The sequence below is a fragment of the Artemia franciscana genome, chromosome 1, assembly GCF_032884065.1.
Source record: "Artemia franciscana chromosome 1, ASM3288406v1, whole genome shotgun sequence".
Taxonomy (NCBI): domain Eukaryota; kingdom Metazoa; phylum Arthropoda; class Branchiopoda; order Anostraca; family Artemiidae; genus Artemia; species Artemia franciscana.
The window spans coordinates 5,022,903-5,039,925 of NC_088863.1; the positions used below are offsets into that span (position 1 = coordinate 5,022,903).

The window sequence follows — 17,023 nt, forward strand, 5'->3', positions numbered from 1 at the left end:
TATTTTTATATATATTTATTCATATTTTTTTAGTTTTCTTTTTCTCTTTTATTTTTCAGTTTTTTCCTTTTTTTTAGTTTTTTTCTTTTTTAGTTTTTTTTAGTTTTTTACCTTTTTTTAGTTTTTTTTAGTTTTTTTAGTTTTTTAGCTTTTTTAGTTTTTTTATTAGTTTTTATTTTTTTTGTAGTTTTTGCCTTTTTTTATTTTTTTCAGTTTTTTTTAGTTATTAGATTTTTACCTTTTTTTAGTTTTTTTAGTTTTTTAGCTTTTTTATTTTTTTTTTTCTTTTTATTTTTTTTTGTAGTTTTTACCTTTTTTAGTTTTTTTCTTCTTTTGTATTAGTGTGAAATAATTCAGACGTCATATGCGAACAAACATGACGTCACCTGATCCATCCACAGATCCACACACAGACAACTTATCTATATATATAAAAATAAGTTGTCTGTCTGTGGATGTGTGGATGGATGTGTGGATGGATGTGTCAGGTGACGTCACCTGAAAAAACTGGATTAGGTGACGTCAAAACTGAAAAAACTAAAAAAAGGCAAAAACTACAAAAAAAACTAAAAACTAATAAAAAAAATAAAAAAGCTAAAAAACTAAAAAAACTATAAAGGTAAAAACCAATAAAAAACTAAAAAAAAAACTGAAAAAACTAAAAAAAGGCAAAAACTACAAAAAAAAACTAAAAACTAATAAAAAAAGTAAAAAAGCTAAAAAACTAAAAAAACTAAAAAAACTAAAAAAAGGTAAAAAACTAAAAAAAATAAAAAATAAAAAAAAACTAAAAAAAAGGAAAAAACTGAAAAATAAGCTAAAATAAAGGTAAAAACCAATAAAAAACTAAAAAAAAAAGGAAAAAACTAATAAATGACGACACTCAAAGAGAAAGCGACCAAACCCCTTCAAGTACAAACGATGTTTAACAGAAATATACTTACACACGAACAATTTAGTAAAAAAAAATGCCCCTTTGTAAGTCAAATGAAAAAGGAAGGGGAAATTTATTCGTACATTTCAATGAGGATCTACTGCTGCTTGTTTGAACTTGGACGTCATCAGTATGTACAGTCACCATTGGCCAGTTTACTAATAAGAGTTTTTATGCTGTCTTCTAATCTTAATGAATAATGTTGTAATTTGTTATATCATTTCAATGTTATAAAAATATTTGAGATTATAAACATTAAATTGAACAAGGAAAATTATCTAAATAAGAAAATTATGATATATAAAAAAATCAAAAACCTGTCTTTGAGGATCAATTACCATAATTACATGTGAGGGTCAATGCCATTCAATAAAATGAGGTCGTTATGTAGGATTCTTATTCAAAATTAGCTAGGGAATTTTCAACAAGTACTTGATCAACAATGGAACTGTGCCAAAGAGAGCGTCTGAACTGGAGCATGTAGCCAATCAGAAGTCAAAACGTCACAGGAGCCGTTTGTCGATAACAGCTGGCTCTTGCGGTCTCAGCATTCTTGTTTAGTTTGTAAACAGACACATGAGAAGGAAGCTGAATTTAAAAAATGGCGTTCATGGTACCACTTGTAAGGAAGGATATGGAATTGTATCCTCTTCATTCTGAAAGGAGAAAGGTTAGGAGGAGTGAATCCCAGCCTGGAAGAAGCAGGAATGCTAGTGAGTCCGTATCAGAAGCTCAGAGTTTAGCAACCAGTCCTCATCAGAGGGCTTTTCTCAGGTATAATCAGCCTCGTCAAGGACAATTTGTCAGAAACAGCTTGAGGTCAATGCCTTCTTCCCAAAGAACTTCAAGGTTGCCGTCGATTAGGTCATCACAGGTAATTGCTTTCATGTTTGTTCAGCTAGGCCTATAATGCTGGGGTGACTGCGACATTTTTGAATCTAATTAGTATTAAGCCCTTGGGACCAATTTTTAGCGGGTCAATTTCATCTAGACCTCGTGAACATTATGATTTGGCACAGCTGGCCAAGTCTGAAAGTTTGGTTTATAGTTGATAGGCTATTAGTCGGTTGCCAGACTGACCCAATAGGCTAATCCTATTTGCCTTTACGGCAAATCGTTTTTTCTCACTTTATTAAGGAAATTATAGACAAATGATCGAAGGTGGGCATACAGTTTTGCTACTAAGATAACAATCTTATATGGCCATAGACTAGGCCTGCATGACCTTTTTGAACCCATATGCTGTAGTAGGCCTATCAAAAATTCTAACGATTAGATTCAGGAACTTCCCCTTTATGGAGTTTCTGTTACTTCCAGTTTGTTTACATACCAGTCCCACCACCTAACGTCTAATCTTCCAGCTAGGCCTAGCCTACAGAGGTTACAAAAATTGCTAATTGTCTCCCTTTTCTTAATATGATTGCAGTTCTAAATTTTTTTTCATATAAGCAAAAAACTCTTGCATCAAAGTGAAAAATTTGATGGATTGACAAAACTCTAGCCCCCCAGCAGCGGAGCCTGGAGCGGCTTACCCTTTTGGCTCTCCCTCTTAGGACCCTATTTTGTATTAGTGAAAATTCAATTACCTGCAAAATTGGTCTTTCGAAAGCCAGGGAAGTTTGGATGTGTACCACTAAAGTCATGGTTTTATATTAGGCTATATCCTCTAGCTCCTTACGATAGACGTAACTGTACATCCAGGATTTTGGCTCGGGGGAGGAGGACAAAATGCCCCCCTTAATTTTATTGCGTGAATTCAAAGCTTTCACGTGATATAGTCTTGAGTTATGTTATTTTCAGTGCTGTTTATTGTTTTAATGTTACGTAATATAGGTTCATGCTTGAGCTGATATCGGTAGGGGAAGGTTGCTAAGAAATATTGGTAAATGATTGTTTCGTTCCCAATGCTCTAAACTGGAAACTATGCTACGAAGCAGCATAGTTTCCAGTTTAGAGTTCTTAGAAATACTAATTCTAGAAGCGCATCCATTTCTGGTTGACCCTCTTCCTCCAAGGGGGAAACTAAAAATGTATTAAGTGGGGTTTCTTACAGGCAACATTACCTATAGAGCGAAGCGTATTAGTCCATGAGCCCCACTGGCAGCAGGGCGAGGTCTGTATTATATATTTATTTAATAAACCTCGTTTGAGGTTTTTTTCTTTTTTTTGAGTTGTATCACTCTTTGTTGAATAAATATAAAATAAGACCTCGCTCTGCTGCCCGCGGGGCTCATGGACGAATACGTTTCGCTCTATAGATAATTTTACCTCTAAGCAAGCCCGCTTTACGCCTTTTTAGTCTCGTTGGAGGGGGATTTCAGAAAACTAAAAAATGGATGCGCTTCTCTAATAATGACAAAGAAACAATATGCGATCATCAAAATCTTGCTATATGCAGTAATACACACTTTAGACAGCTTGTAACGAAACTAAACATTTACCAATTTATGCATGAATTCAAAGATTTCACCTGATGTAGTATTGAGTTGTGTAATTTTCGGTGCTATTTATTATTTTAATGTTACATATTATAGGTTCGTGCTTGAGCTGATATTGGCAGAGGGAAGGTTGCTAAGAAATATTAAGTATTTGGTTGATAGGGTTTCCATATACACAGTCCTGGTCATTGATTCCCCTGTACTATTTCATACTTGCGCATAGGAAGGGTGGAAAATATCTGAGGGGTTGTCCACTTTCCTCCACATGGTATACATCTTGGAACGCCAGCTTTCCCGCGCCCTGTCCAAAGCTCGACAAATTTCTTTACTTTTGGATACTTTTGCCACGGTTGTAACCTGCCATTTGGCATACGTGATTTCTAAAAGACGGTGATCCCTTGGGAATTTTGTTAAGGAATAAGCCCCTTCTCGTACATGCCTGTTGCATTCTTACTAAGATTTTAATCGCCATCTTCCCTCATGTTTCAAATTTTCGGATTTGTTTTCTCTGTTATTTTCCAGTGTCATCTAAGCCTTTATTTTACGGTCGACTATGCAGGATAATATGCAATTTCAGTCGGTATGCCAAATTTCGCAATAGTGTTGCAATATCCATGTCTGAATAATTTAACCAAATTCACTTCCCCTTAGCAGGTAAAATTATACTTGACAATTGTCCAGAGAATACTTAGTGATACCTGTTTCTTGTTATCTGACTAAAGGCACCCTATTCCAATTTTCATGAAAAAGTAAGTTAAGGAATAATCAAACCAGTAAATGGGGTTGTAGTACCCTCCCTTTAGACTTTTTGTGTTCGCTGTTGTGGGCGCACACACTAGAATTTATTTAAGTGGAGAGAGGGTGTCAGATTAATAAAAACCGGTAGCGTTTTCGAAAAATGTAGGAACAAAGCCATAAATATGAGGACACACCTCCCCCCTTGTGAATGCGCTCTAGGGCCATATTCCCCCTTTTGCGCGCTAATCACGAAAAGTTAGGGAAATATCAGTTTTTTTTATGTCCATTTTTGCTGAGATAGAAACTTTTACAGGGTAAGGGGGATCAGAGAAAGAAATCCAAGATTATCTATTTCGGGGTGCTTCTCACTAAAATTTTTTCATTGAATTATCCCCCCCCCCGGAAAAAAATCACCATATTTGTTGGGGTAGAGAAAAGATAGTCCTCAGATGACTTTTTGGTAGAGTATGTGGTAACCAGTTGTAGGATTTACGACCTTAGAGGATTTGGATCACATTAACGAATGGACTGTGCGAATAATAACTAAACATTAAAAATATTTTCAGATATGTCATTTTGGCTGTCCAGCGGCGATATAGAACGTCCTGGAGTTTTGCAGTCACCCGCAAGCCCCATATATTTATAAATTAGAACGCTTTTTGTTAGAAGTGTTGGTTGAAACTAAGGGTAATTGATATCTTTCGTTTTTTCCTCTTTTTCATTGGGATTTGGTGTGGAAAATTATTATATTTAACTCGTAGAGTAATATATTAATTGGTCGACGTGGGTCAACCATAATGGTTTATTATGTTTAATTATAAGGACTGATTGGAAATAACTGGTTAAGAGGGGTGGAAATGAAAAAAGTAGCAAACAAAGTAAGTTAAAAAAAAATAATTGCTATTCTAACATTAGTAGAAAAATGTTTGGATAACTCACATTCCTTTTGGGTTTTAAATAATATTTTAAGTGGTCTTCTAATACTAAAAAAAATTCAGTAGATTTGATTTAACGAACATTTCAATAGTGATGCTCTAGTTATAACTAGAGAGTAAAAGTTGTGGGTAATTCGTATGAAGACTCGAGTGATGCACTACCCTTGTACCAAAACGGTATTTTTCGAAATTGGGTGGGCAATTCTCGCCCCTGCAGCGATAGTACGCCGTGTAACATTTCAGATTTTAACTTAGAGAAAGTGTCTGAATTTTCAGTCTAAGTTTGAAATTGCTGGTAAAGCTCTAAAGTAAAGCTGGTAAAGACAATATTTGTCTCAAGTTGAATATTGACCCGTGTAAATGCCCTTGTGAGATTGGTGCTCCAGCTTATCTGCTGATTGATGATAAAACAAGGTTAATTTTAGTCTAACGGGGTTGTATCTGTGTTAGTTCTAAAAAATAATAATCAATTACTGGTATACTATTCATTATGCATAAGAGCGGAAACTGTTTACTCAAATTTATTGAAAAAAGCCATTGCACTTCAATTAAAATGCGAATAATAGACGTTTGATCTAAAAATGCGAAAAATCTGACAAATTGAGTTTTCTTGGAAAGAAGCGAAAGAACATGTTAGCTCAGTGTGACTATTTCCCGATTTTGCAAGACTCAGTAAATTTTCCAGGTCATAAGATCAATATTTCATTTTATATCGTTCTAGCGCTAGGGTTGTTAGTTCACGGAAGGCGGGGGGGGGGTATATTTATCAAAATTGGGAAGGAGTGTTCTATTTAGTTTTCGATTTTTTTCAACGGGAAAACAAAATAAAGCGTATTTTCAATTAAATTCTCAAAAAGTATTTTTATAACATAAGGTTTGACCACCCCCCTAATAGACGAGCATAGTCATAGGTATATAATGGTCAAAGGTATTGACACGTTAATCCATTAACGCACAGCTTAGATATCAATATACAGTTGTGAAAACTCCTATCTTGCCCTTGAGAAGCTTTTGGTACAGCACAGGTGGGAACGCAATTTTGTTTTGTTGCATACACAGCTTAGATAGTAATATTGGTTATCTAAACTGTGCTGCCAGTTTCCTGTCTCCAGTCGCTAGTATCGCTACCGCACACTAAATCGAGTTTTCATAACTGTATTGTTATGAATCTTAAAAATGTAATGTATCTAAGCTATGGTTTAGCGGAATACCGACTACTTGTTCGTTGGAAATTAACCCCAAGTGTTGGTAAAACCGGTAAAATATTGGACAATCGTTTGGGCGAATTTCCATAGTTCACTTCATAGATGACCAGTATCCTTTCCAGTGGCAAACATAAATGTTTTTAGGTACAAGCTCCTTGGGATATTGCTCCATGATACTTCAAAATATACTAACTCTTGTAATTTGTCCATGTCTATCGCCAGTTTTGATTATTTCCTTTTATTTGACAATTTGAATAAGCAGATCCCCAAGAAATCGGAAAAAATAGGGCTTAGGGGGATCCAAGGCTCCCCCTCCTACATTGGTCCCTGGGCTATTTAAGGCAGAGCTATTTTTCTTTCTTAAGATCAAATTTCTAGGACCGCTAGTGTTCACAGCTAGAATGAATTGGTCGCTAATAAAAGTAAAAAAATAAATAAATAAAAAAATTCAGGCCTTCGGCTTCCGTGAAACAAGAAATGTATATTGGGGAAAAGTTAAAATTTTTATTTTGCTGCAAGTTGATGCAAGAAATAACATTTGATCTTAGTCTTTTTCTCTCAAAACTTAGACGTACAAAAAAACTTTCTTTATTCTAGTCATTGACAAATGTGAAAAAAAAAACCGTTCACGTTTTTCACCTGAAAACCCCTCAGGAAAAGTTTTTGTTTTTTTTGCTATTCAGTAATAGAATGTTTTGAATTAATATCTTTTGAGTTGTTGCAGCTGGTTCGTGTTGGATGACCAAAATAAAATCTCAAATTTTACCACAGGGTATATTTTTTCCTGATTTGCAAGTTTTTTTTTGTTGATTCTGTAAAACAATACTTGGCAATATATATATAAACAAGAAGATTCAGCATTTTATAAAATAGTTAACTGCTGCCAAAGAATTATCTGGCGCCGGGAATTTTGAACTGTGGCAAAAACACCGTATAAATAACTTTTGTTTTGCTCCTGATAGAATTCCCGAAATTATGTTTCTCTTTCAAATAGTGCGTCATTCTCAAAGTGAGATTGGTCGGAAAATTCGATTTCTTTGGGGAAATCGGTAAAAAAAATACAACATTCACACTTAAAACTTTAAGGCTATTTAAAACTTTCCTTAGACAACTCTCCCGGTAATATTTTGGTATGGATTCAATACCAAGCCAGCTATTAACCTCACTTCCTACCTTAGCCGCAGCAATGTCATTTTAGCACATACATGTTACTTCATGTGCTTACATTTTTCATTACAAATAGAAAAATACTTTTTAAGGGCGGTATTTTTGCTTCAGACAATACAAATCTATCAGAATCAAACATTCCATAAAACAGACAGACGTTTTGGGAGCTTTGCCAACCCTCGGTATAACTTCTTATCTTTCTTGAAAACTTTTCCTTTTGTAGATCTTCAGAAAGATAATACCCAAGCGTAGGCGGTATGAAGTCCGGTTCAGCCTCTTGCAGCTAACTTAAGTCAGACAATATTCAATGGTTGCGCAACTTTTGGAGCGGGTAGTGTATAAGAATTTAGATATTTTTTCGTTGCATTTTTAGGAAATCACAAAGGTGCTATCTTTATCACGATGTGTTCGGGCTCGAACATTAATTATTATAATTATGGATGTTCACTAAAATTGTAAAACTGCAGGGTCAAGGGCTGGTGATTATGCTAGGCCTCACGAAATCCAAAATTTAAGCAATTTATGTAGTTTTCTGCAATTTTTATGGAATTATTTTTATCGTATAATTTTAACTGAGCTACACCGGTTACATAGCCGCTGTGGGCCTACTATGAGCAATTGATGGTTGCCTATGTATCGTGTTTTGAATCAGGCATCGTGTTTTGTCACCAGTTAATTTAAAACAATCAAACTTCTTGATTACCTAGGTCCTTGTTTTCTGTGGCAGCTAGTCCTGGCCCCTGTGCGGTCAAGCAGAAACCAATCTACTGTGCCACGACATGCAAATTTTAATTAAAGGAAGATGTTGCATAGTCGGACTAAAATGTATGAAAATGTTCCCAATTGTAAAGGCGCTCGTAAACCCAAAACTTAAATGCGAATTACTGAAGTTCCAGGACAGTAAATATTCAGTTTGATTCAATTGGGGGGAAGCACATAACCATTCAGTTATGCCAAAAGTGATGTGAAGTTTCAAAGGAAAGGACCTCCATATGGACCTAAAAAGCTCCTATGGAGCTTTTGGTGGTAGCTAGGGCCCTGTTAAAGCAAAAGAAATGATTAAAATGAGCGAAAACAAATGGCACTAAAACACTTAAGAAAACGTAGTTTTTCGCTGAAGGTGTAGTTGTGCTTGTGAATCAGTAGCTTGTTAATGTTTGAATTTTCAAGTAAGAATAGTGCTATTAAGTTTAACTAATTAATGTTGCTTATTTATTTTCCCGGTTCAGCATGGCAACAGTGACGAAAAGGTGGTGCTGTCCTAAAACATCGTAATTTTGAAACAATGAAAAAGAAAAATATTTCAGGTTTTCAGGTATGGATAGACCTAAGATGTGTCCAAGGGCTAAAATAACCACTACAAGTTAGAGCTTAGGGGAAAAGTCCTCTTTTTTAGGCCTACCTTGAGGTGTTTAGGATTACTATTAGTGTGAGTGCAATCCCTTTAGGCTAGTATCTACATTGTATTTGGTCGAAGTAATTTTATTATTCTTTGGGTGTATTTATCCTATCGCCCCTGTGCTAAATTGATTACTTTCTTATTTATATAAGCCTAAACAACAACCAATTTCTGGATCCCAAGTCCCATCGAAAATCAATGTGACATTGGGAGAATCATAATGACGTCATTGAAATACTAGTGATTTTTGAAGTAGGTGAGAAACATATAGATCTTTTATCGCGTGTGCGTCTAGGCACGTAGCATTAGGTAATACATGTGTTGTCTTTGCTGTGAATTCTTAAAACTGGTTTAAATTATTTAGAAAACAGAAAACCTGTATCTTACATAAAAATAATTGTTGCTGTCAAGTTGTTCTGTTCACTTTGAACTATTAATTGGGTCCAACACATTTAAGGGGCTAGTTACTATAGCCTATGTGTTGGCGATTTTGGCCTTTTATCTCCTTTATGTTGGCAAGGAAAAAATGAAATCTGGTAAATGTCTCAGAGCTCTTATTTTAAATCCCGACCGGATCCAGTGAAGACGAAGCTAGGGGGGGGGGGGGAACCTAAAATCTTGGAAAACGCTTAGAGTATAGGTATCGGGATGAAACTTGGTGTATCGGGATGATAAGCGCAAGTCCTAGATACGGGATTGACATAACCAGAACGGATCTGCTCTCTTTGGAGGAGTTGGGGGAGGGTTAATTCTAAAAAATTAGAAAAAATGAGGTATTTGTAACTTACGAACGGGTGATCAGATTTTAATGAAATTTGATATCTAGAAGGATCTTGTGCTTTAGAACTCTCACTATAAATCCCGACCAGATCCGGTGACATTGAAGGGAGTTGGAGGGGGAAACCGGAATTCTTGGAAAAAGTGAAAATTTAGGTATCTCACGAATGGGTGATCGGATCTTAATGAAACTTGACAGTTAGAAGGAACTCGTGTCTCAAAGCTCTTCTTTCAAATCCCGAGCAGATTTGTTGACATTGGGGGGATTGGGAGAGGGAAATTGGAAATCTTGGAAAATGCCTATAAATGTCGTAGATACGTAATTGACGTATTGAGGTATTTTTAACTTAAGAATGGATGACCGGATCTTAATGAAGTTTGATAATTAGAAGGAACTCATGTCTCAAAGTTCTTCTTTCAAATCCCGGCCAGATCTGATGACATTGGGAGGAGTTGGAGGGGGAAATTGGAAATCTTGGAAAACGTTTATAAATCTCGTAGATACGTAATTGACGTAACCGGACTCGATCCGCTCTCTTTGGGGGAGTTAGGTGGTGGGGTTCAGTGCTTTGGCGCGTTTAGTGCTTCTGGACGTGCTAGGACGATGAAATTGGTAGGCGTGTCATCGAGCTGCACAAATTGACTTGATAAAGTCGTTATCCCAGATTCGACCATCTTGGGGGGGGGGGGGGCTAAAGGGAGAGGAAAAATTAGGTATTTATAACATACGAGTGGGTGCTTGGATCTTAATGAATTTTGATATTTAGAAAGGCATCGTGACTCTGAGCTCTTATTTTAAATCCTGACCGGCATTAAGCCTCTGATTTTCCTTTTAAATCAATCTATTGATTCTTAGAAATTTGCTAGAGCTCATACCATATGACCTCTTGGCACTTCCGTCCTCGTCACAAGTGCCATATGAGTTCTTACCTCTTGTTTTGTTAGCCCCCCCCCCGGTCATATACCAAAACCCTGGATATGACCTGGGTTTTGTTGAGCATTCGTCAAGGGATTTCCATGCTCAAGAATCACCTAACACCCTACCAAGACCTACGATATCCACCCCCACTCAAACCATAGTTTATTTAAAGTGCACAGGAGGACCTCTGCTATTTCAAAATCATGATTTTACTATTTTCCCTATAAGTGGTTATGTTTTCTATATTACTCGTCTATTTTTATAATTTTGAACTCTTGCCCCTCCCCCCCCCCCAATATGAACTCGTGCGCTTGTGAAAAAGTTTCGGTTTATGATTTTAAGTTTAAATAGGAATGTTGATAAGTTGGAGATACAAAAAGACAGATTGAAGGAAATCGCAAAAAGTAAAATCGCGAACTATAGGCTAAAACTGAAAAAACGATTTTTTTTTGAAATTTCCTTTTTTTTCAGGTTTCTCTACCCTCATCGCCTTCGAAACTCATTGAAGAAGGATATTTAACTCGAAGACAACCTAAAACACCCAAAAAGGCTCCGTCAGAAAACTCATTGAACAAATTCCATCTAAGGCTTATCGATCGATTGCGAAAGTCTCTGAAACTGACAAAGGATGAAAATGAATCGTCGAAGGTTCCCGATTCACCAACTTCGGATCGATCCAATTGAATTTCAACGTTAAAAGGGAGCGGCTTCCAGCACTATTAAAATCAGATTGGAATTGCTATGTGAACATTCCTTTTAATTGGTGTGTAGCTGAAAATTAATCAGCTGAGTGTATTACTGTTCAGTCTGATTTTTATCCAAGCAGTAAATGCTGCAAAATGGCAATGAAATTTTTGGAAAAAAGAAAAATTTTATACGTTTTTGTGCTGTTCAATTTTGAAGCTGTTGTTTTCGTTACGTTGTCGATATTTCTGAATTTTAACTCTATTTACTCGTTTTTTTTACATATTACGTTCCTAATTAAAAATGACATATTTTCAAACCTGGATTTTATCGTTATTAGGTAAATTCATTGGACAAAATGAGGTTTTTTTTTCTACGCTTCATTTTTAGGGGCTGAAATGTCAATATTTTTGATCAGTATTAGATTTCATTAATGTTGAGTAATAAGCAGTCACATCAGAACACTTTTGATTGTAAAGTATCTGCTATAAGAGGATAGCAGGGGCACCAAGTGGAGGAGGAGGGCACCTGACCCTACTAGACTTTGAAAAAAATTCATTTCTTCTTATTTTCATGAAAAAGTTGAAAACCAAAAATCTCCCCTCCTGTCATTAAGAAAAATAGTTCCCCTCTCCCCCTACAGTTCCTCTTTCGTGAATTGGCGCCATTGGATGATATTTCGTATATTATTTCAAACTGGGACAAATAAACATGGCATAATTCGATTATGACTAACGGTATTGCTGATTACCTTTATTTGAAAGAGCTTGAAATGGTTTTCAGTGAACCTTATAAAACTACAGAAAATAAGTCTTTTTTGCTAAATCTTCAGGATAAAAGGTGCTACTTTCAAATTATTTAAATTTCCTGATAGTATGAGTTTCTGCTGTAGCACCCCGATCAGCTAAAAAACATTAATAATTTAATATATGAATGTAAGGAAACTTTCATTTCGTATTCGCACGAATCAATTCATTTTATATTTATTTAAAATGATGTTTTTTAGCTGAAAAAAACATGAAAAATGAATCAATTCATTTTATATTTATTTAAAATGATGTTAGTCGCAGGATTAGGATGCTATCGTGTCTTTATTACTCAATATAACGGCAGTAGTCATGGGCGTGGCAAGGGGTGAAGGGAGGGTAACACCCTTTCCCCTAAAAATATACTCCGAGTCATGTGTATAGCAAAGTTCTCGAAAGCGGTTTGTTTGTCCCCATTAGCTTTTCGGATACTTCCCTTCGCGAAAGTTTCCTAGTTTCACTCATGTTATTTTCCTCTTTTTCACTGATGATATTTCCTTTGAAACAGGAGAAGTGAGATCTCCTTTTTATTTGTATTATACTTCGTGTTCTTTTCTGTTGTCTTTTTTTTCAGGCTCTGCTTTATCTGGTTCGCTATCGTGTATCTAATTACAGCGGCACACGTAAACTTTGTCAGTGTACGAAATTAGACAGTGTCATGACTGTCATTACGACCCGTTTCCTCAGTTACGTCACGGTATTTTTACTTGCTTTGGAATAACTAGCATATGGTACATCCAATTTTTGAGGACATTAAAATAGTTTTGTGCTTTTAGCTATTTGCTGGTTTTAAAATCTTTTGTCGGGACAAGTTTTTTGCTAACAAGCTATTGTTAGAATTTCAACCGAATAAATTGTTGAGTTGATACTAGGTTTAAGAGTAGAATAAAGATTTGTGTCAAGAATACATTATAATCAGAAGAAATGTGAAATCATTTTCCTGAACTTTCTGTTCTTAGAGCGCAAAACTAGATTACCTGGCAAGTTTGAGATCTGCTTTTGGCTTATTTCAAGTCTAAAATTTTGTCTTAGGCCTATAATTGGCACATTCACCGGAGTTGATATAGAATCAAAGAATAAGGGGATTGTTGAAATTTTGAAACACTTAGGGTAATACTGATTTCCTCTAGTCTCGGGTACGTGCCTGTATTACGATGATTAGTTGCTAGTCCCGACACAGATACGAAGATAAAAATTTCCCTTCCTTAAAAGAGAAAAAAACATAATACCAGTATGTAATAGGCTACATGGTTTTTGAGCTATAAGATACAAATTCTGAGAATGAAGAATTTTTTTCAAAAAGGGAACTACACAGATCTTTGGCAGTGATGATTTTACGCGTTTGTTGTAACGGGTAATATTAATGTGATCTGTTTTTAGCTGATGTTGAATATGGCGCCATAACTTCATTTCAAATATGGATTCAAGCCAATACATAATAAAAATTGAGTACCATAAATTAAGAGTAATACAGTATTATTTTTATTGTCCATTTTTGAAGATTTAGTAGCTGCAACGAAAGAACGAATATTAGATGAAATATTTCTTGATCCCTCTTGAAGATGCTGTGACGCCATAATTGCTGTTATTTATTGCATTTTTCTAGATAAAACAATATATTCAGAGGTAGATGATTCTGCTAATAAGTTATTAATCATGCATCATGCAGCCATCTATTTCATTCAGTTAGAGGGCAGTCGAGAGCCAAGACTAAACCCCGTGGACAGTTTTCATAGTGGGTAACCTCAGAGCCGTTTCTAGGGTTGGTGGTACCCGGGAAAAAAATTTATTACAGCGCCCCACCCGTCTCAGATATAAGCGAAAGATAGCCGAACCAAAGTGAAAAAATGATCGAAGTGGGAAACCCCCCAGCCGCTGCGCCCGGGTGGCCCCAAACCCCTTTGAAAGACTAACTCGCCTTTGCCTTTTAATCATCATAAAAAATTATTGCTGACACCGAACCCCTCGGCTTTAGGGATCTTAACTCCGCTTCTTGATGGTCGTGCGCTTTCAGTAAAATTGAATTATCAGTAAGTGATGCGCGACTTTTTCAGCTGCATCAAATGGATGAGTGACAGGGGAATGATGTCCCTACCATTCCGTTGGGGGATAATATGAAAAACAAATTTTGCGTAAAGATGGTGAATTCTCCCCCCCCCCCATGCATCATTTTCTAATAGGGCTTTGAAAAAGAACAGTGTTCTGGATTTTCTGTTAATAAGGAGAATTTTGCATAAAATTATCATAAAATCCTTGCAGTATGAAGTGTAAAGAATTTTTCTTCTTTTTTACAGCGTTCGAAAAGACAATCAAATATTTATCCCTGTTCCAAATACTAACGACCCTGAATTTTATTGTTTTACCTATTATGTAGTATCGAGAACTGTTTATTAAATAATTGTACATTATGGTAAATGCGCATTAGCGCGTTTGAAATTAATGTTTTATGCGGTTTTGCGCATATGTCTGTATTTTTCAGATTTGAAAGTATGCGAACCAAATTTTGTGCCTGAATTTTTTCTAAATTGTGTGATAACGCAGCTTAATAGGCCAAGTCCTTCTGTTTGCTTTGAATAAACTATTTGATGTATCACTATTACTTGCGATTTTCTTTAATTGGAACAAAGTAGCCTAATTAATTCTCAGGGACATCTTAGGGGTATGTGTTAGCTTAAAAGATCACCCTATCTCGTCTTTTTAAAACTTTTTATGGTACTTGGTCTTAAGCAAGTGACATAGCGATCGCAAATTCTGTCGGTCGGTCTGTCTGTCCCGATTTTGCTAGTTTAAGTACTTGCAGATAAGCTAGGATGATGAAATTTGGCAGGCGTATCAAGGACCAGACCAGATTAAATTGGAAATAGTTAATTCCCCGATTCGACTATTTAGGAGTAGGAGGAGGAGTGGGGGGATGGTTAATTTGGAAAAATGAGGTATTTATAACGTACGAACTGGTGATCGGATCTTAATGAAATTTGATATTTAGAAGGATATCGTGTCTCAGAGCTCTTATTTTAAATCTTGACTTGGTCCAGTGACATTGGGGGGAGTTGCAGGGAGAAACCTAAAATCTTGGGAAACGCTTAGAGTGGAGTGATCGGGATGAAACCTGATGGGAAAACTAAGCACAACACCTAGATACGTGATTGACATACCCCGAAACGGATCTGCTCTCTTTGGGGGAGTTGGGGAGAGGGTTAATTCTGAAAAATTAGAAAAAATGAGGTATTTTTAACTTGCGAAGGAGTGGTCGGGTCTTAATGAAACTTCATATTTAGAAGGACCTCGTAACTCAGATCTATTTTAAATCCCGACCGGATCCAGTGTCATTAGGGGGAGTTGGGGGGGACCGGAAATCTTGGAATAGGCTTAGAGTGGAGGAATCGGAATGAAACTTAGTGGGAAAAATAATCCTAAATACATGATTGACATAACCGGAACGGATCCGCTCTCATTGGGGGAGGGTTAATTCTGAAAAATTAAAATGAGGTATTTTTAACTTACGAAGGAGTAATCGGATCTTAATTAAATTTCATATTTAGAAGGATCTCGTAACTAGATCTCTTATTTCATTTCTCTACCGGATCCAGTATCATTGGAGGGGAGAACCGGAAATCTTGGAAAACGCTTAGAGTGGAGAGATCAGGATGAAACTTGGTGGGAAGAATAAGCAAGAGTTCAAGATACGTGAGTGACACAACCGGACTGGATCTGCTCTCTTTGGTGGAGTTGGGGGGGAGGTAATTGAGAAAAATTTGAAAATATGAGGCATTTGTAACTTACGAACGGGTGATCAGACCTTAATGAAATTTGATATTTAGAAGGATATTGTGCTTCAAAGCTCGAATTTTAAATCATGACCAGATCCAGTGACGTTGGGGGGAGCTGGAGGGGGAAACTGGAAATCTTGGAAAACGTGAAAATTGAGGTATCTATCTTACGAATGGGTTATCGGATCTTAATGAAACTTGATATATAGGAAGATCTTATGTCTCAGATGCTCCATTTTCATTTTGAATCGGATCCGGGGACATAGGGGGTTGGTGGGGGAAAACAGAAATCTTTGAAAACACTTAATGTAGAGATCGGGATGAAACTTGATAGGAAGAATCAGCACAAGTTCTAGATACATGATTGACACAATTGGGATGGATCCGCTCTCTGTGGGGGAGTTGGGGGGGGGGTGTTAATTGGGAAAAATTGAGGTATATTTAAGTTAAGAACGGGTGACCAGATCTTAAGGAAATTTGATATTTAGAAGGAACTCATGTCTCAGAGTTCTTATTTTAAATCCCGACCAGATCTGGTGACATTGGAAGGAGTTGGAGGGGGAAACCGGAAATCTTGAAAACGCTTAGAGTGGAGAGATCGGGATGAAACTTGGTTGGCAGAATAAGCAAATGCCGTAGATACGTGATTGACGTAACCGGACTGGATCCGCTCTCTTTGGGGGAGTTAGGAGGGGGTCCAGTGCTTTGGCGAGTTTGGTGCTTCTGGATGTGCTAGGACGATGAAAATTGGTAGGCGTGTCAGGGACCTGCACAAATTGACTTGATAAAGTTGTTTTCTCCGATTCGACCATCTGGGGGAGGGGGGTTGAAAGTAGAGGAAAAGTTAGAAAAAAGAGGTATTTTTAACTTACGAGTGGGTGATCAGATCTTAATGAATTTTGATATTTAGAAAGACCTTGTGTCTCAGAGCTCTTATTTTAAATCCCGACCGGCATTAAGCCTCCGATTTTCCTTTTAAATCAATCTATTGATTCTTAGAATTTTGCTAGAGCTCATGCCATATGAGCTCTTGGCTCTTCCGACCTCGTCACAAGTGCCATATGAGCTCTTAGCTCTTGTTTCATTTGTGTAACCAAACTATGTAGAATCGATTGGACGGTCTTGTCTTAACTTGGAGGACTGGGTAAAAGATCCGAATAAATGACTTGCTAATTCCCAGACATGTGAAAAAAAACATTCAACCTCTCGGGTCCTTTTCTTGAGATAGAGATAATCAGTTTAAGTGAAACT

At 36.5% G+C, this 17,023-nt stretch overlaps 1 protein-coding gene across 1 annotated transcript; it reads left to right on the plus strand.

Moving 5' to 3' along the window:
• The first annotated feature begins 1,480 nt into the window (after window positions 1-1,480).
• Window positions 1,481-14,598, plus strand: LOC136024807 (uncharacterized). Its single transcript, XM_065700276.1, has 2 exons — window positions 1,481-1,808; window positions 10,984-14,598. The coding sequence occupies exons 1-2, from the start codon at window positions 1,536-1,538 to the stop codon at window positions 11,194-11,196; spliced, it is 486 nt and encodes a 161-aa protein (XP_065556348.1). The 5' UTR covers window positions 1,481-1,535; the 3' UTR covers window positions 11,197-14,598.
• Window positions 14,599-17,023: the final 2,425 nt, after the last annotated feature.